Source organism: Cyanistes caeruleus, chromosome 5 (genome assembly GCF_971803275.1).
Source record: "Cyanistes caeruleus chromosome 5, bCyaCae1.hap1.1, whole genome shotgun sequence".
NCBI lineage: Eukaryota > Metazoa > Chordata > Aves > Passeriformes > Paridae > Cyanistes > Cyanistes caeruleus.
The window spans coordinates 37,328,308-37,355,878 of record NC_141705.1 but is presented as its reverse complement, the minus strand read 5'-3'; the positions used below and the strand labels follow the sequence as shown (position 1 = coordinate 37,355,878).

Sequence of the window (27,571 nt, the reverse complement as noted above, 5' to 3'; positions counted from 1 at the left end):
AAACACTTGTCCTGACAACTAACTTTATTCTGTTCTTATTTGAGAAGTAGCACATCAGAGCTGCTGGGGACAGAAGAAAGTATAGGGATGTAAGACAGGGAGAGAAAAAAATGGCCATAGGAAAGGTTTGATCTGGTTATTCCAAATTAGTGCAGGATGTAGGCTATTAAGTATCCATTTCTGTGGGAAAGTGGTGTTGTGGTACCATAAATATTTTGTTGAATGTGTACAGACTCAGCATACTCTGTGCAAATTCTTTATTGAAACAATGATCAATGTACAAGCTACATCACATTTCATTTTGCCACTTCAGCATGAACTTTTCTCTTTGTGGTTTACGGCCGTGAGCTATAAAATCATAACAGTTATTTAAATCAAAATACAGAAAATGCTTCTCAAAAGAACACATTCATATTTGTCTTACATTTCTTGTAAAATCAAAAAGAATTTCATAATAAATGAAATATAACTTACGATACTTTAGTGCAAGCATTTCCTTTGCATCTAAGAAGCTTTCAGTTGTCCCACTAAATATGGCATACTTAAGAGGCCAACTCTTAAAATAGCATGCTGCCAAGTTATCCCATGAGAACTTTGAAAATCTGATACTGTTAACACTTTCTAGAATTAGTTCATCTGACCAAACTGAAAGTCAGAAAGCCCTGGTTATATGTTACAGTACTTTTGTCAAAAGGTAACTGCAGATCAAGGAACTGACATAGTATCTACATTAGAATAAAACAGGCACTGATTTTAAAAAAAATCAACATCTGCCCGTGTAAGCCATTTTGCAAGTCTTATGATTATACAGTAATTTTTAAGCACAGGAGTGTACTTCTGTGCCTTATCAAGTACCAACAAACCTGCACAAAAATGCTGGTCTATGGGTTCTTTTAATTTTTTATGACAGACAAAAAATAACTGAAGGGTAGGTTTCATCACAAATGTGATCAAATCAGAGAACAAAAAAATGTTCAGCAGTAAACAAATGCTGCTCAAAAAGAAAATGTTGAGAAAAGAGATAATGACTCCTGTGTTTAAGTGGTCTGATTAGTATGGTCTTACACTTACTGAAAAAAGAATATTAAGTGTAAAATTAAAATCCAACACTGATTTCTTCTGCTGCAGCACTCTAGTAATCTTTCATGAAGTTTGGCAAAAATGTTTGAAAATGGTGTAAATATATTGTGCAAATCTCTTTTCCTTATTAAGCCTGGCTTGATGTTCCTTTGCTTTTAGAATGCAATTTCAGTTGGATTTTCCAGATTCTGAGTGTTTTAAGAACCATTGGTGTTTGGTGGTACTGTAAATAGAAAAATGTAACAAAAAGTGTGCATAGTCCAATGACAGGAACAGATTAATACCCCTGAAGTGCTTAAGGTGCATGAAAATATGTAACAACACAAATATTAATGTTTTCTTAGAGCCGTTGTTAATTTTATGTTTGTAAATTGTGTTTTTGGACTATAAGGTAGCCATTTGCTAAGAAATACTGCAAGACACAACTGACTACTTTATTATAGCACAGTCAGAAAGTTTGGAATGGGAAAGACAGGTTTGGGTCTTGCTTCCCATCTGTCTTCCACAAAGGAAGTTCCTGAAAGTGTATAAAAAGCTTTAGGCTTAGAAGTGTCATATAATGGATGCATAAGACACTGAGCAGCAGACACAAAACCACCAATAAAACCCACATAAACCAGAACCATCGGTTCTGTATAAAATCTGTATTTTCTTCAGCTACATTGCTGTTTAGTTTTTATTCCGATAATAACACAAAGCTAAATGTCCAGACTGGTTGGAGCAGTCCTACTTGTGAACTCTCAGCTCTGAGTGACTCCAGCTCTAGAAAACTGAGGGTTCCCTTTGACCTTGCAACAACAGGAATCCAGCACTCCAGCATGTATTGCATGTAACCCAAGTACCTGTTGCTTATATGTGATTTGCAGTGTGCGTTTATGTGTACTTCAAACACTCCCTTTGTGGGCAGCCTCTAAGGAAAAACATCATTTTTATCTTCAAGGAAGTTTACACAGCGATAATGAAGAAATCCATGGGGATCGTTTGCTCTCAAATGTTTCTCAATAAATAAATAATAAAAGGCTGGGGGACAGCCTGAGAGAAGTAGTCAGGGTCAGAACACCATAGAAATACATGAAGGGGTGTGATCTCTATTGTAAAAACTTAATAGTTTAAAAAAGATTAAAATAAAAATACTGTCATAAATATTTGTATAACTTTAAAAAAATTAAAATGTAATTTAAAAGTTATTTTTATGCTTCCAAGGAGAACATCCTTGCTTATCTGTGCAATCTTAGTTGGGCACCAGGTAGGTAACTTTAGAATGCATGGGCATTGTTTGTAAATGCTGAACAGGCAGAAACATCAACGTACCTCTTCTTAGGAGGTTAAGGTGAATTAAAGGAGTTTAGTGCAAGTTCCAGCTTTTGTTCCTGCCCTTGTCCTTTTTCATACCAGAAGCAAATCAAGTGACTTGAAAAACTGATGTGAACACTAAACGGAAATATCCTTTGGATTCAGACAAGAAGTTAATAGTTTGCATCATACTATTGTCAGTCACACTGGTCAGAAGTGAGGTTCTTTATGGTATTCTCTTAAACTAACTTCTGTCTTACATTTATATTGCTTCGCTGGAACACAAATATTTCCAGTCACATTCCTAATCGGACTTTGCCCTTGCATGTTTCCTTTTGGGAATGTGCAAATGCATTTTGTATAGAAACCCGCCACTGGGGTTAATTAAAAAATATGAGACATCTGAATGCTGCCATTTCTCACAAGTTCATTGTAAAATCTGAAGTCCATTATTAAACATGTAGATTTTTTTTAACAACCACAGAAAGATAAATATGGAGCCTTCTCTGCATCACCTATGAAATTTATGGGGTATTCTTGTATTGCACTGCTGGTGAGGCTCTGCGCTTTAACATGAGGAAGTTGGCAAAAGACCTCAGTTCACTATCCAGGATTCTTTTATGTACCTGCAACATTGTCTGGTCTTGAATAACTGTACAGTTAATATAACTGATTGCCTCCAACAGACACCTTATGGAGATGTGGCTGCTTAGTTAAAATGTCCGGAGAGCCAACCATGCAGCATCTCCCCATAGACCTAAGAGACATCTTTTTCTACAATATATTTGATTCCAGATTGATTTTAAATATCTATATTTATACTATAATCCTTCTTAAACACTTGTTCATTAGTTCCAAACTAAATGTGTCAGGTAATTAAGTAATATGCTATTAACCCTACACAAACTCCTTGTAAATGCTTTCTTTCCAGACTCATTGCAGAGAAGGTACTTTTTATTGTCTATCTGCAAGAGAAATTATCACTTCCTTTCCACTCCCAGCATTTCCTGGCAGAAATGTTGATACTTTTTAATGCCAAAACTGCTGCGATCATTAAAGCTTTACTGGGGCAGAGTCACATGTAGTTGAGCAGTGAACATCCTACATGTAGGAGGTTCTCAAAATCTTAATGCAATTACATTACATTTAACAGTTTGCATGACTGTCTTTGTAATTTTATAGGACACTTGATTATATTTTTTTTTCAGTTTGGATACAACACTCTCAAATGAGTGACTGATCATCAAACCCCGATGAATTTAGGCTTGATCTTCAGAATATATGAATTTGCTCAAAATTAAAAAGCCAAATAAAAGGGTATTTTGCCATTTCAGCCATGTCATCAACTGATTACTGGCAGGATTTGCAGGACTGTTATAGAACCTGCATATCTTCTGCTAAGGTGGTACATAGTTACTGCTTCTAAATAACTTCAAAACAAGACATCTTGCATATTTGCAGCTGTTTGCCATATAAAGTTCTGGCAACATAGAAAATGTTCAAATGTATGCAAAAAAACCCTGCAGAACTGTTGGACTGCAACTTTCTGTAAGATGTTTACAGGCTTTTCCATCTGTAATATAAACCTCAAAGTTGTTTCTTTATGCAAAATAAACCATTGTTGGCATCTTCATTCCACGAAAAAGGGAAAACTATTTCCCATGTGGCTAAGCAGTGTGGTCTCAAATGAAATAGAAACATTTTAACTTTTTTTAATAGTCCTCTAAATCACAATACAGCTGAGCAAACAGGCTTTGTAAATGGGATCTATTAGGATTTTATTTGGCTACTGGAGCGCTGCCTCTTGGGCAATATTTCAAATTCATAAGTTAATATTTGCAAAAATGCAATAGATGGAAATAACAAGAGTGAAGGAGGAAAATGGAAAACAGTTTTGTGTTTAGTAAGTTCAAGTGTCCTACATCAAAGACTACCAGTGACCTCCAGGAGGCCACTCAGGTGACTCCAACCTAGAAAATGCTGAGGTAAATGTTTTTTGGAAATATTCCTAATCAAAAAGAGCAATTAATATTAATGTAATAGCAATTACTCTGCCATACATCGTGGTAAACTAAACTCAAACTGAGAAGAAAGTGCCAAATAATCCACTTACATGCTTTTGCTATGATAGTCTCCAGGTAAGGCTTAGCGGCAAGTACAATATGTATTTTTAAAAGAGCTCCACCTGATTTTCCTGCTATGCATAGATTCAGGAGTAACTATCATACATGGCTTTCATATATAACACATGTATTTTTGTCATTTGCCAATGCTGTGTCATCAGAACTCAGTTCAGCAGAAGGCTCAGGAGGGGGCTCCGCAGGAAGTGCTGGTGTTTGAGGAGTGTCTTCTTCCTTGGTGTCCAGCTGCATGCTTTCCTGTGACTGACCATCCATGCAGTCCTTTTTGGACAATGGATGAACTGACACTTTTATTGCAATCTGTTGAGGTGGCTCATGCAGTGACGATGCGTCCGAGTCAGCTGTGGGAGATTCACTGCGTGTCAAAGCATTTGGGATCATATAAAGCTCATCTGTTTCAGTGGTCTCCTGGCCTTCTGCCGCCTGCCGTACAAAATTCTGTCCTTGCTCCTCCAGACCAACAACTTCCATAATTTCTTCCATTATAGTCCTGCAGTTCATGATGAGAGGTGGCAAAGGTACACTTCGAGCAAGCTCTTCAATATAGCGAGCAAATTCCATGGTCTTGAACTGGGTTACTTTGGCAAGCTCGAGCGTTTTGGCTGATGTAATAATTGGGATACGCTTTGCAATCTCAAAGGCCTTCTGAAGTTTCTCTGCCCCTTCTGTTCTGAAGAATTCATTGATTGCTTTCTCAGTTTTCTTCAGATGACTGCTCATCATACATAACCGAGTAATATTCAGTATCATAACAATGGTAAAAGCAACAAGGCAGACAATCATGTAATAGATTCCCATATCTCCAGAGGTAAAAACAACCCTCAGTGTCACAGTATTGTTAACACTGCCATACGTATTAGATGCGACACACGTGTATTTACCTCGGTCTTCAAATGACACGCGCGTAATGTTTAGTAGCCCGTTGTCAAGAAACCACCATTTTCCTGTTGGAGAGGAAACAGAGTAACTTAGAAGTGTTTTGTCAAAAGATCAGAACAGTATTAAACATCAGCTTTATCAAACTGGCTTCAGGTTTTGGAAGAAGGAAATAATGTTCATGAGAAGAAAAGGAATTTACCATCATAAAGGCCTGAGATCTTAGCTGTGTTACTATCAAATCCCTGACATCAACTCTGGGTAGTCAGAGCATGCCCTGAAAGGGTCTCATTAAAAAATGCTAATATGCTTCACATCTATCTCAATCTTGTGGTCAGTTAAGTTACAAAAATAGGACTACTCCAGAGAGCCACCCAAACACAGGTCACACTTCCTCAAAGAACAGGATCAATGGGATTATGAGGCAGAAAACCCTCCTTATTTTGTTCCCTGACAATGCATTTGCAGACAATTGGGTTATTTTTGGTGTTTTGTAATAGTATCTCATATAATTCTGTTAACGTAAACTTTAAACCCCCTAACATTTCAGACATAATGTACTACATTGCCTGCTCTCTGAGGCTGATTAACTGATTATGAAGTATGATTTTAAAGAGAGGGAAGTAGGATAGGAGGAGTAAAATAGATGGGAAGGAGAAGAGCCATGACAGGGAACACTTTGTTGGTAAGAACCTCTACACACCACAAAAGAACTTCTTGTGCCTTTAAAGGTAATTTCTTTCAATATAATATAATTGCTAACTTTGTCCTCTGCATGGACATATATATTTCATGTGCATGAGCACTTCCTATTCTTTGAACCTGGCACAGCAGAACAGTTCAGGTATGAAACTCCGTTTGAAACAACATGTTAAAAACCCATCACTCCTGTCACCACTAAAGTGATTCAAGATTCACCTATTTACTTATTTATTTATTTGCCACTATATATAGGTAATGAATTAAGATTTTTAGATCCTCAAGTGAGCTTCATTTTTATTCAAATATCACTACACTATTTAAGAGCTGAGGATGTATCTTTTTTCTTTATTTGGTGTGATATAACTTCTTAAATTGCAACTTTGCTATAAAAAATGTAAGTCAACTCAATCAGGAAGGCCTGGTGTCACTTATTTCCTTTGTGTAAACCTACTCCTGAAAGTGTTCACATGGTGGAGAACAGCCAGAAAGTGGAATGCCTCTGTGCCTTCTGAACACTACATACAGGGAGATGTCATACAGATTTCCTTTTGAAGCAATAACAAAGGCTGATATAAGCCAACAAGATCAGCTAGTACATACTGCTCCACAGAGGAGACTCAACTGTTTTCAGTCTCTGTAACACAATCCCAAGCCATTCCTGACAGATATTTGCTTAATGTAGTAAAGGAATTTAAATAATGTTCCATTAAAAGGAATGTCAGGTGTTCACCTGTCTTTACCAACAGAATTTTTTCTCCTTAAACCTAACCTAACCAACTGCTATTTAATTCTATTAAGTCAGCTGAAAAAGACACAGAACCTGTAATGAGAGAGCTAAACATGCACAAAATCCCTGTGCAATCATGTAAATCACAAGGCAGGACTGCAGGAGGTTGGTGTATACCTCACTTCTCTATTTATTTTATCCTTTTCACAGAAGTTCTTTCATTATTAGAAAGATTTTTCTGTTTTTTTCCCCCTTATTTCTTTCAAGGAAGGAACAGTGGGAAATTATGAAACTCATTAGTCAACAAGCCCTTTAATTCAGAATAGTTATGGGATTTTACCATGTTCAAAGTTTTTTAATTAAACATGGCTAACCCAAATTGGTTTTTTTACATTATCTCTAGTAGAAGCCTATGTAGAAAGTATTCCCACAAGATCCCTGCCTCAGTCCATGTGTACAGATAGCTCTTAATTACATCTTTTTATCCTCTTACTTAGAAGTTTAAACTTAACTGAAACAATATTTTTTACCCTAGCATAATTCTTGAAAACAGCTGAATCATTTTGCCTGCAATTAAAAAATGCAGAATAAATAAAAGCTTAGTGTAAATCCAACATTCACATTAAAAAAAAAAACACAACCTGCTAAAGTTACGCAAACTCAGAGGAAAACTCCTTTACAGAGGAAATGTTCGCATCTGCAACAGATGACACTTCCTCCACCTCCAGCATAACAAAAAATGCAGAGTAGTCACTGCTCAGTGTTTCTTTGAATTGGAAAGCTGGTCCTTTTTGCAAAGTAGGTTTCTATTAATTGTGAAATGACAAGATGTCTTGTGATGTATCCTGGCTCCAGCTATTATAAATGACATAATGGCATTGAACTGTGACTCATAGATCCACTGGGTCTATGCCAGTGGATCCTGACAGACATATTGACCCATATAAGAAAACAATGATTGGAAAAGGTATTGATGGGTTTGATAACAATTCAGTGCCATACTTAACACCACAAAGAAAGGGCTCAAGGTAGGACACATTTCTTATAGAAAGACAGTCTCTTAAAAGAGGCATTGCACTGCTGAAATTCTAAATTAAAATGAATTGTCCTAATACTACATCTGCACTTTTTACTGATTTGGTCAAAGTGTTTGCTTACCTACCTAAATGTTTGTTTTAGCTACCTCTCTCAGCTGACTACACAAAGACCTAAATTTAGATGCCTAACTAAAGGGGATATTTTCTAATAGTGAACCTTAGCAAAACACTCCAGCACACTAATTGCTGTATGTTGCCACAACCACACAAATCATGCTCAAAAGTCTGCTTAGTAGCTCAAGCAGTTCCTTTCTCTAGCTTTACTCAGATAATAATAACATGCTGTACTGTAAAACATAACTAGTTATGCAGAAAGCTCTTACAGATAAACACTGCTCTTTCATGTCAAGCTGGGTCAATCGTTACTCCCGTCACAGCAGAGTCCTCTGTCACATCAGCCATTAGTTAGGCACGCTATCTTACAATTAAGAGTTTATTTCATCATGCAGTAAACAAAGCAGTCACTATGGAAGGATTACATGAGAAAAACACCTCTCATATATCCACATTCCCCTCAAACACTCCCAAGAAGTATAACTAGGATTATCACCCAAACCCTCCATTTAAGGAAAACAAGCTCATGTGTAATTATGATCTCTGGCAAATGCTACTGAAGAGTCTTAACTAAAGCCAGGGAGGCTCAAATTTGTTTTGTCCTTCTTACTGCTGCCCTATATAGGTTTTGCCCTTGGTTGTTTAGAGCACCTCCTATTTCTTACACTACCATGGCACTGCACGTAAAGACAGCAGGCATATCATGGAGTTAGCTGTGTTGAATTCAGGCCAACAAACTATTCTCATATGTCATGAGAATCCTCCTTTGAGTTGGGAAACAGCTTTTTAATCTTTTTTTTTGGTGCCAGAGAAGAACAAAGGAGGACAGAATGAGAAACAGGAACAAACCAGAAGTCTTCCAATGAAAAGAGGTCTGTCTACACCTTCTGTTAATTGCTTCAGCTTCTTGCTTTGTGTTGCTATAAATAACACATAAAAAGTTACTGTTTTCTTCCAAGGTGTGCATAAAAAATTTATAACTGCCACCAGGCTTTCATTTCTTTTCACAGAGGAAAATACCACAGCCCAGCCATTAAATTCAGGTTATTTGTCAACTTGCTGAAATCAGAAGTGTCTCTGGAGAGGCTACATCAGTGCTATTACTAAGATCTTACCTTTATTCTCCTCCTCTTGGAGCAGGCGGCCATTGGAATTGTACCATCTGTAACGTGGACTGGGACTCCCTTGGACATTGCAGTCGATCAAGGCACTACTGCCCTCCTTGACTATGATGTGGTCGATGCGGGAGATCACCACAGGCGCGGCCCCCGTGTGTGTGTCAGTGCGGTTGAAAGTGCTGTTACTCACATCCTCAGCAGTGGTCAGAGCTGCTAATAAGATGACAAGGCGTGTGGTAGGCAGAAAGTACAAAACGTGGCGGCTGTTCAGTATGTCCATTTTCCTTCAGTGCTGTACACAGCTGGCAGGGAACTGGTTCTGCTGAATGCAAGTCCTTGAGGTGAGCAGCTCACAGGAGAGTTCTACTTTGATCTGTGCGTTTTTATGTTTAAAATATCCTATAAAATGAATAAATGAGTACAGTGAGACAGCATATATAAACAATCCATTAGATATGCTCTTTTAAAATAGTGACACATCCATTAATGCATTTCACAATCATCAGCGCAACGTCTTAACGTCTTGCCCAAATGCTAATGTTATCACAGTCCTTATCCTTACTGGAAAAAGGTGCATACATTTTCCTGACAATGGTGTTGCTCAGAGTGACAGGCGTAGAAGGCTTTTATCACCTAGACACTTAGCAGCAGTTTAGCTACAGTAGCAGCTACAGTTTTATGCCAGAAGTTCAACAGACTTTCTTTTTCTATTAACTTTTTTTTTTTTTTTAAAAAAAAAAACCAGTTGCAAAATCAATGGGAAAAAAGGGATATAGTGCATTAAAAGCTGTCACTACCAGTTTGGTGCTGCAATTCTATCATGTACATGGTCTTAGATGAACTGTGAAACATGATGTAAGAAAAAACCATTCCAGAAAGGGTTTTTGGATCTAATACTGGAATCCTTGATATAGACATTTTTTCCCAAACACAGAAGCACATACAGCAAAACATCTCAGACCATTCACTTTTCTTAAGCTACTGCTGTCTGAGATAAAACATAGCATGGAAGACTCTTCTTAAAAGAGAGTATTTCATGCTTGATAAAGTAATTTCAGTGTTGTTATTTTTAGAGCAGATTTGTAAAGAAGAGTATTTGCTAGTGACATAATTATGTTTAATGTCCCTTTGAGATACCAATGAAGTTGGGACTTTTCCGTTCCTTATGTGGCATTAAGCTGTTTGCCTGTGTACTTTTTGCACACTCTCCCTCAGTATTTTCCCTCAACTAATCACCCACAATGAGGCCTTTCTGAAACAGTGATTTCAGTTTCTGGACAGAGGCGGGGGGGGTTACAAATGTGCTCTCTATTGGCCTCATTATGCTCCCAGTGAACACAATTGGCATTCAGTACTGACTGAGGGCACAGTGTTGGCCTCAAAATAAGCACCTTGGAAAATTTCACTCAAGAGTCTAAAGACCACAAATCATGTTAAAATCACAGAGTATCCAACTATACTGCTTTTACTCACGTGTTTCTAAGGTAAATAACCGAAACTTAGTGAAATTTATTAGATAGAGGAATCTATCTGGAATCCAAATATAGGAAATCTATCTAATGAACTTTCCCCAAATGAATATTTCCATTTCAAAAAAGTTATTTTTTTCTTAAATATACATTTGGCCCATGGTAAATCATCTGCCTTAGCACACAAAATAACTGCTGACAAGATGAATTACCTAGATTAGTTCTATACTTAAAGGAAACACTAAAATAAAAAGAAACAAACCAAAAATCCCCTTCCTTATATTCTTCTGTATTCAAAAAGGAAAGAAAGCAACATTACTGTCTTTCACTGGTAATATTTGATTGAGGTTGTTTTGTTATGCATCCTCTCTTCTCTGTAAAGCAATGAACTTGCTTTCATACAAATAGATACAGGTGTTATTGAAAAAGCAAATTAATTCTTCCATTTTACAGGATGAATCATTACTAAAAATGAAAACCTATGTTTTTTTAGATAAACTGCTGGCATATTGTAGAGGTCTGTCCCAGCTTCAAGCCTGTCCTTTTTTTTCTCTGCTTTTATAATTACTGAATATGGAAGTATTTCTCTTGAAGAGACAGAATAATTTTTAACTTCAAATCAATATGCAAATCTCATTTGTCATATAAAGCTATATAAACAATGACTTCAGAAATCTATTTCTAATTATGCAAAGCATGTAGAGTCTATGCTTTTGAAGGTACACTCTGTCTGAGTCAGCAGTTTGGAAAAAACCCCTTCAGTTCTGCCTATTCACTTCAGTAACTATTTACATCTCATTTCTACTACTCCATTAACCTTGGAGACTGACTTTCTTCATGATTACACATATTCAGTCTATAAAATGTTTCTGCACAGTGTCACAGATCTGCATTGCGCCATACAGAAAAGCCAAAATCACACTTCCTGGCAAAGAAGCAGGAACAGAGACTGGCTGGATTAAGACAATGGGAAGGACAAAAGATAACAATATAAACTGATTAAGCTTTGTATTCTAATTACTGTCTGGGGCTTGTTGCTACTACATTTGGGTCTATCATATATTTTTACAGCAGAAAAATCAGTAGCAACCAAAAAAAGGTGTTTATTGTGGAGAGCAATTTTCATTCCAGAAGGAAATGTCATAGCATCTCCCCAGCGGCTGAACAGAAAACCTGTAAGGAAAGGACCAACAGTGTATTAGGAAGCTCAAGGTAGCTGATGGCCCACTGATTCTGCACAGCACAGGGATGTGGGTGGAAGTTTGGAAGGTGTGATAGCAGTAAGACGTTACCTATTCCGTATGTTTACCTGTTTTGAACACAGAGCATATGGAGGCAGAAACTGTGCCTTTGTGTAGTGATAGCAAATGTGACTGGTCCACAATATAGACAAAAGGTTGATTGCTCTGATTGTCTGAAGGTAACGGTGACTCCCTCATCAGAATGAGGCCAATATTGAATCATAAATAGTTGCAGTAAATTTGAGGAAATAGAGATGAATAATTTATGTCTACTGTGTAAGATTCTTACCTACTCCTTTGTCTTACTCCTGGGAATGTACCTTCTCATATATGTTCCTGGAATGTAGAATATTAAGAATACTTTTCTATTTGAAACTGAAGTTTCTGCTACTACTATTAACTACAATTTGATGGATAATATGAGGAATAATCAGGCAGAAGGTTTAGAGCAGAATGTTTGGAAATGAAGGTTGCTGCTTTCATATGCCATCCAGGGAAGTGCCTGAGTATGTTTGAGGAGACAGGGAGAGATCTCTCTGAAGGACAGTGTTTTAAGATACAAGTTTAGACAACTAGGAAGCAGTAGGCAATCTTTCTTTTGGTGTGCATCCTCTCCAATGTTACCAGGAAACAAAAAGAGATGGAAGAAAGCAAAGGTTTTCTTAGCCCCATCTGACACAAGAAAGTTACAGGGTGGCCATGCTGGGACCTGAATGTCCAGGACCCTCTGCAAACCTGCTGAGCATGACCAAAAATGCTAGAGTCAGGTTAGGAAAGCAGGAAGAAGCAGACAGAGAACTGAAAGGGTAGAAAATGTGCTCGTACCAGATGCTGATGCAAAGGAAGATTTGCTGAGTTCCTGTCCTACTGCTTTGCCATAGGCAGAAGAGCAGGAGATAGCCCTGAGGATATCAGGGAACACAGATCTGGAAGCCAGCTGCTGTGCTAAACATAAATGATGTAATGAGTTATGGTTTAATGACACAACTAAATGGGGAGAAGACTGAGACAAATTTGGACTGCTAGTGATATCTAGCAAAGCAACAAGAAAATCTAGAGTCTTGGAGAAGTGGGTACAGTGCTCTCACCCAGGATCTTGGCCACGAGAGGCAGAAATTAGCTGTGACCCATGATAAACCTGATGAAAGCAGCCAAAAATGTAACCTTTCAATCTCACCTAAGTCAGAGAAAGTTGTATTGACTAGACTAAAACAAGGATTCCTGTAATAGCTCCTCGATATTGAGAGTAACACGGTACTCTAAAGAAGGAGGACATCTGCAATCCCGTGACTTGCTTTGTAGGAACAGATTGAGTCTTGGAGTATTTTTGCCATGAAAAGCTCATTATAAACAAAGAGCTAATTTCTGGTCATGAAAAGAATGTAATCGTCAAAGCATATGAGCAACCTGTTAAATCCTTACAAAAAATAAAACTCTATATAATATAATCAGTGCGGTTACTTACATATACTTTTATTTTATTTTTTTTTTTTTTTTTTTACTTTTAAATTTGTGCTGCATGAAATGGAAAAAGAACATCCCTGGCTATTCTGAGCTGTGTTTTCCTCCCAAAGCTGTAGGATAGAGACAGGCTTACCTCCGAATATGGAGTGAAAGGAATCCCCAAACTCTCCTCCAGCACCTAGAACTTGTATATAGGAAATTTTCCCGCAGTATTGTATCTGGAGCAACATTTAGCACTCAACAATGCTTGCCAGTGGTCCATTAATTAAATAGTTTTGTTTTTTAATTCCCCAACCCAAATGGTGTAAATTGAAAATACTATAGCAACGGATTTACTGCTTGTGAGATTAACTTCCAAGGAAAGACTTGAGTCACATGAGAACACATGACAAGTTTTACTTCTAAGTGACATGATAGCCAGCTCTAGCATGCTTTCTATGCATTTCTATCCAGAGAAGTCTCCTGGAATGTGCTCCAGAAAAAACAGAGATGTAGTGTGATAGTTTTACTCATAATTAATGTGAAACATGGACAAAAGCTACAGCTACAACTTCTCTGTCCAAAATCAGGCATCAGTCTAAACAGAAGACACATCTAGGACTGACTAGGAACATTAATCAGAGACATGTTCTGACTGACCATTTATCTTTTCATGTCATAGATGTGTTTGCTTCCCATATTACTGCCACCAAAGAAAATGTCAATGGGTGATGGGTTGTAAGTGCTGCATTTGTGCAGAACAACATGATGACAGAGCACAAAAGAACAGAAAAGGAGGGCAATGATGCATACCTTTTCCTGCCTTGATCACATCTGTAAGACTGGCCTGTTCTTGTTCTCGGAATAATGTGTAATCCTATTAACTGTGAGGTTATACGGTTCATAAGTGAAGCATAAGAAGCCAGCTTACTGCATAATGCATAAATTGTGCTCCTATAGCTTTAACATCCCAATGCTATCTTCATTGGCTTGTAAGTGACCAAGAAAATTAAATTATTTACATTCTACTTCTCACTTGTCTAAAAGAAGTATAAAGGCTGATGCTACAAAACAAAATTAAGGCTATTTTTTTTATTATTCAAAAACTACTTGCTACTTTTCCTAGTTTCTATAGGCGACGTTTTTTAATGTCTGTGTCGCAAAAGTTAAGAGATGTTCATGAAACAGGAATGCAAATGAAGGAACTTATGCCACACAGGTGAGAAGCTCACTGCCAGTTTATAGGCTTATGAGTGAGAACCACCTACTGAAAAGTTCTAATTATTAGGATTCAGACATGCAGATGAAAAGAAATGTCACCCATTTACAACTAGCAGAAAATTTCTTACTTTTTTTTCTCCTCATTTGTCAGTTGATAAAATACTAATGCTTGAGTTCCAGAAGAGCTCTGCTCATTCTCCTGGACTGGGGAATTTCTCCTTCATTGCTTCATGGCTTTCTGTTTCCCTGGCTATGTTGAATAGGTGACCTGCTGGTGATGTTTGTGAGATGAAGAGCTTCCTTCTGCACATCTAGACTGGGGACTCCTAACTGGAAGCAGCCCCCAGCTATATGCTTGTTTAGTCTCTTCAGCTGCCTTCAGCTGCCTGGGAACTTTAGGAAACCTCTCAACAGGGCAGAGCCCTGGCAATGTGTGCTCAGTCACCTGGTATCACACTTGCTGATGGGAGGGTGTAGAGAAGACAGACATGGGCTCCTCTGAGAGATGTGCAGTGAAAGGACATGAGACAAGGGACACATGCAGTAACAACAGAAATTATGAATATTTATGAAAAAACTTTCATACAGGAAGTTAGTCAAGCCCTGCAATAGGTTGCCCAGATGGGCTATGGAATCCCCATCCTTTGAGAAGTTGAAAACTTAACTGAGCTGGTATATACTGGCCCTACTTTGAAAAGGCTGTTGAATCAGATGGCCCTCAGAGCACCTCCCCCAACCTAAAGAAACTCTAATACTCCAGAAACACAAATACAAGAATTGCCTTGGGCAAGACAATGTAAAAAAAACATATCTGATCTTAAAAATTGCTATATGGGATGCTGGGAAATTGTCATCATGATCTCCATAATTTTTTGAGCAGCAGCAGCATTTTAGAATGATAACACAGGCTGAGAGTGTTGACTACAGCCTGAAAAAAAAAGTGTTTGGCCTTCTGCATTGTATTTACATGATAAGAACAGTACTTCTCCTCTTTACCATATAGAGAAGCCTTATTTCCAGCCAAGATAACTCTGAACATCTTTGTTGCCCTCCGCTGGATTTGCTTCACCCTGTCCACATCTTTCTTGTGCTGAGGATCCCAGACCTGGATGCAGTACTCCAGGTGGGGTCTCACAAGGGGAGATGAGAGGGGGAGGACCATCTCCCTTCAAGGTGTTTGTCTCAATTTCTTGACACAGGATAAAATAAGGGCTGGGAATCTGTGAAGATTCAAGAGAGACTCTATATCATTTACAAGTACAGACTGATAGATTATGACAGCCTATGATGAATGTGAGGTCTTCTGTATATGCATTATCCTATAAGTGTATGACCCTGGGCAGTGAACAGGAAGGGCTGTCAGTATGGCAACCTGCAGACATTTTCTAGCACTCCTGTCTTAAAAACATTATAACAAAGAAGCCTATAAATTAATTGTATGTTTTGCAGACATTGGTAAGTTTTTACAGGCAAACATTTGTCAATCTATTTTGTCAGGTGACAAATGATAAATAACAAAAAAAAAAAAAGAAAATGGAAAAATCAAGGGCTGTATCTTATTCTACCATTATAATGGCAGAACATGATCAAAACTTAGTCATTATAAGCTTTTGTCTTCTACAATTATTTTTGTCTGAGCACACACAACACTGTAGAGGATAACAAAGGAAAGAAGCATCATAAAGACACAACTGTCTTAGTTTCAGGGTTCCATAGTGTAACAAGACACTGCAGCAAGAGAGCAGCAAGCAATAAAGTGATTACATATTTTAGATGTGCAACTGAAAATTAATGTTACATCCAGACTTTTTATTTAGGGAAAGAAGCATATGCCTTTCTATTCAGCAGCTGTACAATGAAAAAATTTTCATGTTGCCTTTTTCAGTCTGTAAATGTTTTAGAATTTTTTACTGTAAATTTCTTCTCATGAAGAGAAGAATTTTCTTCTCAATAAAGAAAGACATGAGTTTCTTTATTCTCTTTATCCTACTTCATGTCTCAATACTGCAAAACTAGCAACCACATGGCATCCTAGAACTTCACTTTAAATATTTGAATGGACCCATTTATTTAACCATGTCTTTGAACGGTCTGATGTGCACTCTGCTGATGTCAATGAACAATCAGAGATGCTAATGCATTAACCTAAAAAAGGAATGATGACTGTTGGAGGGTGATTATTGGAGAGGTTATTTAAAAGTACCTTAAGAATACCAAACCTCTGGAACATCCCCTTTTGATGCTACAGCTTCTGTAATTCCAGCATCTCTGCCATATCAAATCCACTTTTTGCAAAATACACGAAGCAACAAAAGCACTCAGGCAACTTGAATGCTTAACTTCTCATTAAAAAGTTGTAATTCACTTGTGCACTCTTGTATCGACTGAGAAATCGGAGTTTTCATTCTATGTGGTATTTTAATGACTGCAGCAACAGCAAAGCTCTATATTGAGTGGAGAAGCTTGCTGTTTTTCATCAAGGCAGGTACTGTTGTGAAAATGTTCTACTGAGTTGTAGGTTACCCAGATCATAAAGCAAATTTAACACTATTGATTGTGGAGATTTTTCAAGGCCCAGATTGTGTTTGATTCGGCACAAATGTTTTGAAGAATTTTATTCTTGAAAATAAAAACATTGATTATATAAATTATATTAATTTATATAGATTCTATAAATTATATAGATTTACTCAATGTTTGTATTTATTTGGAGGCTATACAATTACCATTCAATATAGTTTTGTATACAAAGCTCTTACACCAGAAACATTTGTACGGCTTTAAGAGTCCCTTGCTTAACTCCTTGCAACTCAGCATAGCTGCTGGTTTGCTGTTGCAGTAAATGCAGATGCATCAATGCCATCCCTCTGTTGAGAAAGGAGGAACAATGAAGACGCACAGAGAATCCCTCCCACACTTCCATGTACATCAGAGCTCTGCCTGGTTTCGCCAAGTTCTACATGTCTTTCATTTTCTTTACGCACCTTGTATCTTTTATTTATTCCAGCACTCTGTAAACATTATTCTGCCAATAGTTTAAATAACAAAAGTCAGCAAATGCAACAGATCTCATATGCTCTTGGCAAGGCTTATGAGACTCTGCTAAGAACACAGCAATGCAGAATGTGGCCCAGTTCACTTCCTTCCTCTTCCTCCTTTTCGCTCTCCTTGACAAAGCTAACCATCCCTTAAGCATGTCTAGTGATTTTCTTTCTTCAAAGGAAGAAGGAAAATTCCAGATGTAGGAATATATTTAAATATAACACAAAATTAAAAATTAAGTTTTGTTTAAACAAAGATATGAAGGACTTTGCAGGCTAAAAATTCTATTTAAACTCTAAATTTTGAACAACTGAATGTTTTCAATGCACCAATATAGCTTATATTATGCTCTTTTAACAAAAGACTCACATATTATTTGGAATATAAAAGAAAAAAGAATAGGAGAAAACAGATTTGAGTATGACTAATTCTTCCCTATCCCTATAGAACTGTAGGATGGATATGATTTTTAATGATTAGCTTTCACATTTATTGGTTGCTGGGATACGGGGCAAAGAGGTTACACATAGATACCATGATTAGGACAGGATTAACCTTGTCAGAGGGGGAATTTATAGGAATCTAAGTACTCATGACTGATTGCAACTGAAAGTGATTATTTCAGGTTAAAGGTGTCTGCACCTCTTTCCTCCTTAAGTAACAAAGAGGGCAGAAGATGGATTCAAAAAAGTTTGCCCTGCACCACACAGCAGCTTAAGTCTTGCTTGTACCCAAACATGATCAACTCAGCCCTCTCCAAGCATGACTGTCTATTGCTGTGTGTATGCAATAATTTAGCTGAAGGCCCTCAAGAGTTTACTAAAGAACTTCCATAATTTCAGACTTGTGTGCCAGTTATGTGTATGCTTCATTGAAAAGTGTAACAGTAAAGGCACATAACCTTCTTAGCATCCAGTACTGTGTGTGTACCTCACAGTCACACACATAGGTCTGGGAACCATGCACACACACACACACACACACACACACACACAGAGCTGCACTGCCCTGGCACCTGCTTGACTAAAATTATCAGCAAGAATCTTTCCTTGGAATGAAACTCTCAGTGTGGCATACCCATGTCAAATAAGTATTAGGTCTGGGTTAGGCAGGTTATTATTAATGCAATAAGAAATTCCTCCACATATAGTGGCCTTTTTCCAAAATAAAGTTACTCACACACATCTGTACAGAAGTTGTTATTGCTGATAAATGCTTTAAATGCTGCTATGAATGATGTTCATCACAGTAACTGGTGAAAAGTGGTAACCTCCCCATTGTCTTGGAACTTATGTTTCTAAAGTGGGTCTGTATATGGGCAGAAAATGCCACTGTTTTAATTGCCAAAACTAAATAACAAAATTAAGGATATGGAGAAATATTTGCAAAAGTCTGCATGAATGGATGGCAGCTCAGAATTTCAGGAATGAAAAAATCCAGGAAGTATCTGAGACCTTGGTCTTATGCCAATCTTTTGGTGACATACTAATACAACCCAGGACATCCTAAAGTAGGATCATAGGCATTTGTGACTGAAAAGACTTCCAGTAAAGGTGCAATTTGCTGAGAGAGAAAAAAGACCCTGCTAGCAGAGCTTGGTACACGTTACTTTAGCTACTGGCAAGCTCACTCAATCTGTTGTAAATTGCATCCACAACTCACTGGTACTTTACACTGGGCAAGAAGTTTAAACTATAAAAGAAATGTCAGCCCCACATTCCAAGCTCTGTAGACAAGAACTGAAATGGAGATTGTTTTTTTCCATTTAAATCGTTCCCCAGGAGCCCCTGTCATTGTGTCACAAATGTGACCCTCAGTTGACTGAGTTTGGGTTTTGTTCCCCTGGTTAAAGCAATGAATGCACTTTAGCCAGGTTCTGTGCCAACTCCATCCTCCTCCTCCAAAATTGTGCAGAACCTGTCTAATTGCAGGGAGGCAAAGGGGACGGGGCAGGAAGGCAACTGGAGTTGCATGATACAGATCACTTCAGAATTCACTACCACACTCTCACCATGTGCTAAATGTTTTAAGAGTAACTGATTTTATCTCTAAACTTTATGAATCTTCAGGACAGGAAATACACAGTGGACACAAAACATATTTTTTTTGGTTTGTTGTGGATGTTCTGCTGTTTGTCCAGGCCTCTGAAAACCAAATTCTTCAGAAAAAAAAAGCATGTACAACGTGCACTCCAGCTGTGTAAGCTGCACTCAGCACCAAATAATGTTGATATGCTGCACTCTGAATGAGAGAGATTTCTAATAAAAAAGGGTTTCTAGTACAGCAAGCACAAGTATATCAATGGTGCTGTTGCTAACTGTACACACTAAACCAGACAAAGGATACCTGCCATGCAAAACTTCATTTGCACTGAAAAAAATCTGCCGTATTTTGTCCTGCTGCAGTGAAAAGAGGAACACTTTCACAATATAATGTGTCCAAAGAACTAAAATGCTACATTTCCCCCTCCCCCCGTTAAACCCTTTGTGTTCTTCCTTTTGAAATAATTTTATGGTCCTTCAGACAAACATGTACCAAATGAGGTCTGATTTAGAATTTTGCCACAGTTGATACTTTTATTTCTCCAAGCAGGGTTATCAGGGTAGCTCCATTTGAGACGCTTCAATTTAACAAATGAAAGAGGGCTGTTAGGAAGTATAGTCTCTTACAAGACTCTCCAGACAGATGCACTAGAAAAGTGCCTGTTCAGTAGTGCTCTGTGTTCTCTTAAGCTCCCTTGTCCGGTGCTCAAATTGGCCCTGTTAAGAAACAGGATTCGAAGGATTGTTTCAAGATCCCTCTGAAGTGTTAGATTCTAGTTCCTTCAGATCACTTATGAAATTGAGTGTTATCTTATGAGGCTATCCTGTAAAATAAATGGGTAATTAAAGCAAAATATCACGAGGCATCCTTTATTTTAAATTTAAGGCAGAACAACTTAACCTCTCTGTGAAGTCAGCTCCATCGAAGAGGTCCCTGCACTGAGGTGTCACCTCGAACTCCCCTTCCCAGGGCGGGACAGCAGCGAGCATCCTGCGCGCAGGAACTGGAAGGCTCCAGTAAAGCCTTGGGCTCATTAGCTTTCTTTTTGCCTAACGAAACCCACTTTCCTTCAAGACTCGGTGCTGATTTGAAATAATCTCCTGAACTTTCATGCTGAACACAGCATTACTGCGCTCCCGTTGCGCCGGGAGATACCGCGCTCCACGCCGGGCTTGCCGCGAGCGACAGCCGCCGCGGGAGAAGCGCCGTGCGGGCTGGCCGAGCTGCAGCGCTCCCCCGCCACGGCCACCGGACCCTGCTCCGGCCCTGCAGCCTCCTCCAGGGCCGCCGGCGGGACAGCTCGCCCGGGGGCTCACCGCGGAGTTCCGCAGCCACCGCGGCACCGGGGCCAGCTCGCAGGTCACCGGCAGCCGCGGCAGGTGCCGGCGGCGCGGGCGATGGAGGCGGCGGCGGCGGCAGCGCCTCCCCGGGACCGCCGCCCGCCCTCTGAGGAACCGCGGCCCGCGCCCCCCGCGCCGCTCACCTGCCCGCCCGCTGCTCCCGCTCGCTCGCTGCCGCTGCCGCTGCGCTGCCGCCGCTGCTGCCGCCGCCCCGCGGCAGCGCCCGCCGCCGCCGCCGCGCCCCTCAGCGCGCCCCGCGTAGCACCATGCTGGGGCTGGGGCCGGGCCCGCGGCCGCGGCCGGGGCCGGGGCGGGCGGAGCGCGGCGCTGCCGCAGTGCCGCGCCGTGCCGGTGCCCGTGCCGTGCCGTGCGCTCCCGCCGCTCCGCCGCTGCCGGCTCCGGCGGGGAAAGTAGGTCAGGGCGGCACTGAGCATGCTCGGGGCCGGGCCGGGGGGCGGCCCCGGGGCCCGCGGGGGGTGCGGGGGGCGGCAGAACCCTCGGCCGCGGGGTTGAGACGGGGCCACCGGGGCCGTGCGGCGGCCGCAGGCGAGGCGGCGGGGCCCGAAGGGAGAGGGCGACGGCGGGGCCACTGTAGAAAAGGCGAGGGGTGCGGAGGATGCGAGCCCCCTCTGCCCGAGCGGGGCCGGCAGTCCGGAGCAGCTCCCGCCGGTCATCGCAGAGACGCTTGCGGGAGCAAGGAAAGGTGTAACACCCCAGCGCACCTAGATCGTCTTGAGAGTCAAAATGCTGCGCTTCAGAGAAATGATACACGTGCTTTTTCCCAAGGGCTTTATTCCTAACGGGATCTCAGCACCCAACTCCAGTTTAAGCTCAGTCTGACGAGGTCCCAGCCTGTAGAAAGCTGACACTGACTATAGCTGTCTAAGTGCTCTGTTAGCAGAGGGTAAAGCTGTCTTTTAGGTTGAGAAAAACTGCTCGAATTTTGTTGGTACTATCTGTGCAGGCTGTGCAGCTGCCAAAAAAAGGGATTAGGATGTGTGTGGAAAGCTGCGGGCAGGAATCTGGCAGGGACATGGTGTGTGCCGATGCTGTCCTGTGCCACTCTCCCATGCTTCCTCCCTGACTTTGTGGCATCCGAAGAGGAGGATGCAGAGTGACCTTCAGCTTAGTGGCAAGCCCAGTGAGTTAAACCGTAGAAGTCTGTATTTCCAGATGTTTGTAGTACTTTTATGGCCAGGCTTGGACCTTGTTCTTAATATCCTCTTCTGATTGCTTCCAGGGAGTAGTAGCTGAAGCTCCTCTGCTCACAGAGGAGTAATCAGATGAGAGAGCATTTGCTGAAACTGCCAGGAAAGCTTGTGTTAGGACTGCATTTCATTGCAGGGGGTGGTGTATGTGAAGTACACTGTGGTATACATCAAAGCAGATCTCTAGTCTGCCCAGGGGATACTGAAGAGGAATAGGAACAAAGGATTCAGAAAGAGGGAGGCAAACCAACTCCAGGGAGATGGATTAATTATGTCAAGGGCCTGGGCTCCTGGTCCCATCACCTTGTATGTAAGAAGTGCAGGGGTTGAACATGGGTGAATCCAGTGCTTGGGAGTGAGTGGTACGGGTGCTGGTGAGATCAGGCTGTTGAAAGCCAGGGCTTCTTGTGTTCAGTGTCTTCAGAATGGAGAAAATTGAAGGCAGTGGGGAAGATGCGCTTGGTGCTATCAAACTTGGCAGCTGAGGGAATAGGTCAAGGTGTGTGCTTCTCACTAACTGTTCCAGCAATGCATTTACTTGTTGGGAGGAGCTGTTTAAGTCATAGGTCTTTGTAGGCCACTGACTTGCAATTTGTGCTAGCTTGATCACACTTGTTTTTCCTTCTTCCTGTCTTGAAGTACAGGTTTTGAACACAATTGCGTGGAATTTATTTATCAGTTAATGATGGAGCAGTTAGATAGTTGAGTCACCAGTCTTACAAACTCCTTTAAGTCAGGTAACACCCTGCCACTGGATTCCTGTCAGATCTGTGTGTGATACGAGGCTGAATTTTTGTATTTGGAAAAGTCACACATCTTTCCTTCTGAAAGGGTCTATCCTTTCAAGCTCCTCAGGTTTCGGTGAACATAAGCCTGTGTTGCAGGAGCCAGCCACCACATTACTTGCTCCATGCCCTTTCCTGGGAGATCACTATCACCTGTCAAATGAGCGTGTGGACTTAGTGAGGCATTTTTCCATCCCACCTTCCAATAGTACTTGCACTAGCTGCATGCAAAGGACTGGCCCACTGATTTGAGAAGGAGCTATAAAAGATCTTCTGGATGCATATCTGAGCTCTGGTTAAGCTATAAAAATCTCCCTTATTTACCTGGGATTAAATCATTATATAATATTGTTATATATATTGTTATAGATATATGAAAGTGCATGAGTGATAAAATTGGCAGTGTTGTTTTTTCGGGTTTTTTAATACCTGATGTAGGTGTTGTTTTATACTTAGTGCTACAGTGACCAGATTCTATTCCTAAAAACAATAACATTGTTTGATTAAAGGCAGCCTTTTAGCTTAGAGCAAATAGAACTTTGGTATTGCTAACAGTTTTATCTGAACAGTGTAATCAGGGAAGCCTTGTAATTATGCAGTTAAAAATTTAAGATAAGATTAAATTGTACATTTTGTGTTGTTACAGTCCCTCCATCCACTAGGTGGAGCGGCATACAGGAATGGTTGAGACGAGCGTGCCACACAATGTAAGGTAACAGCAGAGAAACTAAGGAAAAAAGGAAGTTTTTAAGTAGTGTCGAGCAAACCAGCTGTGTTAATATGCCAGCCAGATTAGATACATGAGGGAATATTCCATTTAGAAATTAGCTTGCCATATTTCTCATAAAGTAAAAAGAAAATTTTGATTATGAGAAATACCGTGTTTCAATATGGTGATGTTACTCGTTTGTTTCTTATTAAAAATTTCTAGACCCAAGTATAATTAGATCTTGCATGAATGCTGATGAGAAAATAATAACTTTATTAATTAGGATACATATCTTCAGCATGCTACTTTACCTCACTTAAATTGTTTTCTGAAATACCAAAACCATTTTAGTTTTAGTTATATCTGTTATCCAAGATTGTTACTTTAGTCACTATAATTATTCCCATCAGAAAGACTGAAATTCCAAGCTAGACCAGCACTGCTTTCTTTGTTGAGTAGCATCCCATTTTTTGGGGAAGATGTGGACAACTGAAAGGCTTGGAAGTGATCTTGGGATGGAGATGGAGAAATTGTATGGTCCTGGGAATCCCTGGCCTGCACCAAATATGCCAGGATGGTGTGGGAGGAGGTGTCACAGGGAGGGATAGGTGTTCCTACCTTGAACGAGACAGCTTGGGTGTTAGTTCAAAGCACTTGATTTATTAATGGATTTTAACCAGCATACATTCTTGCAGCAAGGACACCCTTCTTTTGGCACTTAGCTTTGTATTTGTCCTTTCAGAAATATCTTAGCCTGATGTGTCCCAGAGCACTGTGGCTTGTGTGTTGTTCTTGTTTCTCCTCCTTACCTTTTGAAACAACTCAAATTGAATTGAAAAACATATTAGGCATGAAGCTCATGAACTTTTGGTGGTTTTTATTTGTATATAATAACATGTAATGCTAACTATTTCTCTTCTGCATTTATGGATTTGTTATTTTCCTGTGGTGGTTCCTTTTTTATCCTTTACAAGTGGACAGAAATGGACAATTACATTTTATTTCTTCTTATGTGTTATTTTTTAGCACATGGGGTTGCAAAAGTAACTTGTTTTATACCTTTTCTGTGACTGCCTCCTTTGCTCCTCCCAGTGGAGGGAAAATTCTCAGCCTGTTTGAGGATGATATTTTCTGCATTGATCCAGTTATGTCACTCATTTCTGGGGGAAATTCTTTCCTGTAATGTGTCATAGGCAGTCTGTACATGAAATAAACCCACTGATTATGTGGTCACTATAACGTTATCTAATATAAATGCATATATGATTCTTCTTGAAATTAGCAGTTAATTGTTGTTGAATTTCCTTTTTGAGGTTCTCCTGTTTTTGCAGTGTATTCTCTTGATGGAAAGGTCTCTCTCTGTTGTACAGCATCTGTGTGGACAGTTTCTGCATGCACTTGTAGCTGTGTTGAAAATGGTGTTGCTCAGGCTCTTCAGTGATGTGTGCTGCAGAAAGTCTAGCTGTGCTGATGTGCTAAGGCAAGGGCAGATATGTCTGCATAAATTATTGGCAGCTGAGGAAAGGGTGAAACCCACACCTCTTGTGATCTGAAGGGAAAATTCTACAATGATGTTACAGAAAACTGGATTCAGAGGGTTTGGCACCACTCTTAAAAAGCTACCAAACTTTTTAGGACATGAAGAAATAAAAGAAGGTCTGGTGAGAACATTCCTATCCCCATCCCTCCCCCCAGCACAAAACTTTCCATGTAGAAGCTGAGGCTAACTGAGAACACTTCATACAGATAAAAGAGTTTTGGTTCCTTTCTTTTTCTGGATCCCGTACCACTTCCCTGCCCCATGATTTCCTGTACGTTTCCTTCTAGCTACTGAAAACTGGGGACAGAGTATTGCTTCAGAGAACACTGATGAGATGAAGCTCAAGGCTGGAAATGAAGTCACTGAGCCAGACGTAGAAGAATTTCAGCTCTCTGTAAAACCTGTGAGACCTTTTGTCTTTAGACAGATATATTGGATGACAAATGGATTAGTGGGCATGCTGGATGAGCCAAAGGCCTAAGAACTGTTACCTCAATAATGTCAGATGCATCAGACTCTTTAATTATTTTCTTTTCTTACCAAATAATCTTATTTAATTCAACTTTCTGTTGTATGAAACAAAGATCATTTCTCTAATCGCCTTTGCTGACCTTGCCTGGCCCATGACTTTCCAGCTGAATAAATAGAGATAGGGCAATAAAAAACAAATCTAATTAGCTTTTGAAACATCAGTGTTTACCATTCACTGCATGAACTGACTATCAGGCATTACACCACCATGAAAACAATCTACAAGTGCATACCATGAGTGTAAAATAATACAAGGCACAGAGTACAGTGCTGAATTGCAACTGCATGAAAAGATACTGGGCATGTTGCATGACCTTCAGCAATATCCAATGTTTATGTCAGTGAGAAAGATGAGCCAAATTATTCATGAGGCTGAAGGGGGGGAACATGTGATCTTGGAACAGTTAGAATTATGTTATTCTTGGGGGAAAAGATCAAGATGATTATGTTAATATTACCATTTATGTTACACTCTCACCAGAGTCAGAGTTTCAGGAATGTGTCAAGCCCTGTGTGTTTTATCCAACTGCAATAATACAATAGGATTTTAGAGCATCAGCCAATACTGGTTTTATTTCTTTTTTGTTTTGTATTTTTTTATGAAACAAATAATTTTTTCAGAAACAAGGTGAATCAATAGGTGTGAATCTTCAATAAAGTGGCTATAAGATGAAACTTTTAAAGAATATAATATAATCAGGCATTGATATGTGAAAGAAAAAAAAAAGACGACAAACTATTAATGACTTTATAAAATGAAAACAAAACTCAAAACTGTTTCCAGTGATGAAGCTATGTTCTTTAGAGATGTTATATACTTACCAGAGGAATTTGAGTATATTATTACAGGAAATAATAGGAAATGTGTCCTTGAAGATACTGCTTATCATTAGGAATAAGAATTCTGCTTTTCAGTTTGGTCTGAACTTGAGCAGCACTGCTCAGAGGCACTGGTGCAATAAATGCAGAATATGTCCTGACAGAGATGGTGTGCCAGGTTGGGCCTTTTTACTTTCAGAAACCACGTGTCATCAGTCCTTCAATTTCCCTATTAGACATTCACAAAAGTAACTTCTTTTTTTATAAATGGAGTATTTCAACTAATCCTATAATTCCACAGTAGAATAGTGAAATTAAATACATGAGTAATTTCAGTATGCCGTAACTAGCATACACTGAATGAGAAGTAAAAGCATTGGGTGTCTGATATCTGAATATTTTCTGCTAAAGAAAATATAAATAAAGCAGGGTGGTATTTTTTCACTGCAGCCATTTAATTTGGCCTGCACTGTACAGAGGTTTGACATTAGCAATTGCCCACAAGTGTTCTCAGACCAGTGATGACACAGAATGACCACATTTATATCTATCTACCTCATGTAAATCACCTATCCTTCAAGGAGGATAAGACCGTACAACCTTGGGACACTTACAAAGAAAGTCACTCACTAGAGTCATTGAGTTTGAAATTCAGTGGGGCACATCTTACAGCCCTGGCTGGAAAAGTAAATTCAGATAATTGTAGTTTTAAGAAAGTGAAACCTCATCTATTTGCAGTCAGTCATCCTGGGTTGAATTTTTTGGTTGCTGGCAAGTAAAAAAACATTTCTGAGATCCTTAGGGTGCATGAGGCTTTTCTCCTGGCTGTTTCTGAGGGGAGTCCCAAGCTGTGAAGCTTTTCTCTGCCCTGCTGAGGTAATGATTTCTCAAATTCAGAAAAACAGTACTAAATTCCCTTAATGAGGTGCTCATTTTTGCAAAGTCCCTGGAAAAGGCAAACACTACACTGTCCATCTGAATTGTTTTTGGTACTGAAAACCACTTTTGTGGATCATTTCCAGTAATATTTTCAAGGGCTTTTTTGCTTTTTTCCTGACTGTCTTCTACAGCGGGTAAATTCAGCAGATTCTC

General features: G+C 39.7%; 1 protein-coding gene and 1 long non-coding RNA gene across 7 annotated transcripts in view; one reads left to right on the top strand and one right to left on the bottom strand.

Moving 5' to 3' along the window:
- Positions 1-27,571, top strand: part of LOC111927909 (uncharacterized) — a 351,859-nt gene that overhangs the window by 57,638 nt on the left and 266,650 nt on the right. The gene's annotated exons all lie outside the window — the stretch shown is intronic.
- On the bottom strand, positions 243-21,110 carry MFAP3L (microfibril associated protein 3 like). Its single transcript, XM_086890374.1, has 3 exons — positions 21,031-21,110; positions 9,086-9,487; positions 243-5,458 (listed from the first exon to the last, which is right to left on the bottom strand). Exons 2-3 carry the CDS (start codon positions 9,366-9,368, stop codon positions 4,596-4,598), a joined length of 1,146 nt encoding a protein of 381 aa, XP_086746500.1. The 5' UTR covers positions 9,369-9,487; positions 21,031-21,110; the 3' UTR covers positions 243-4,595.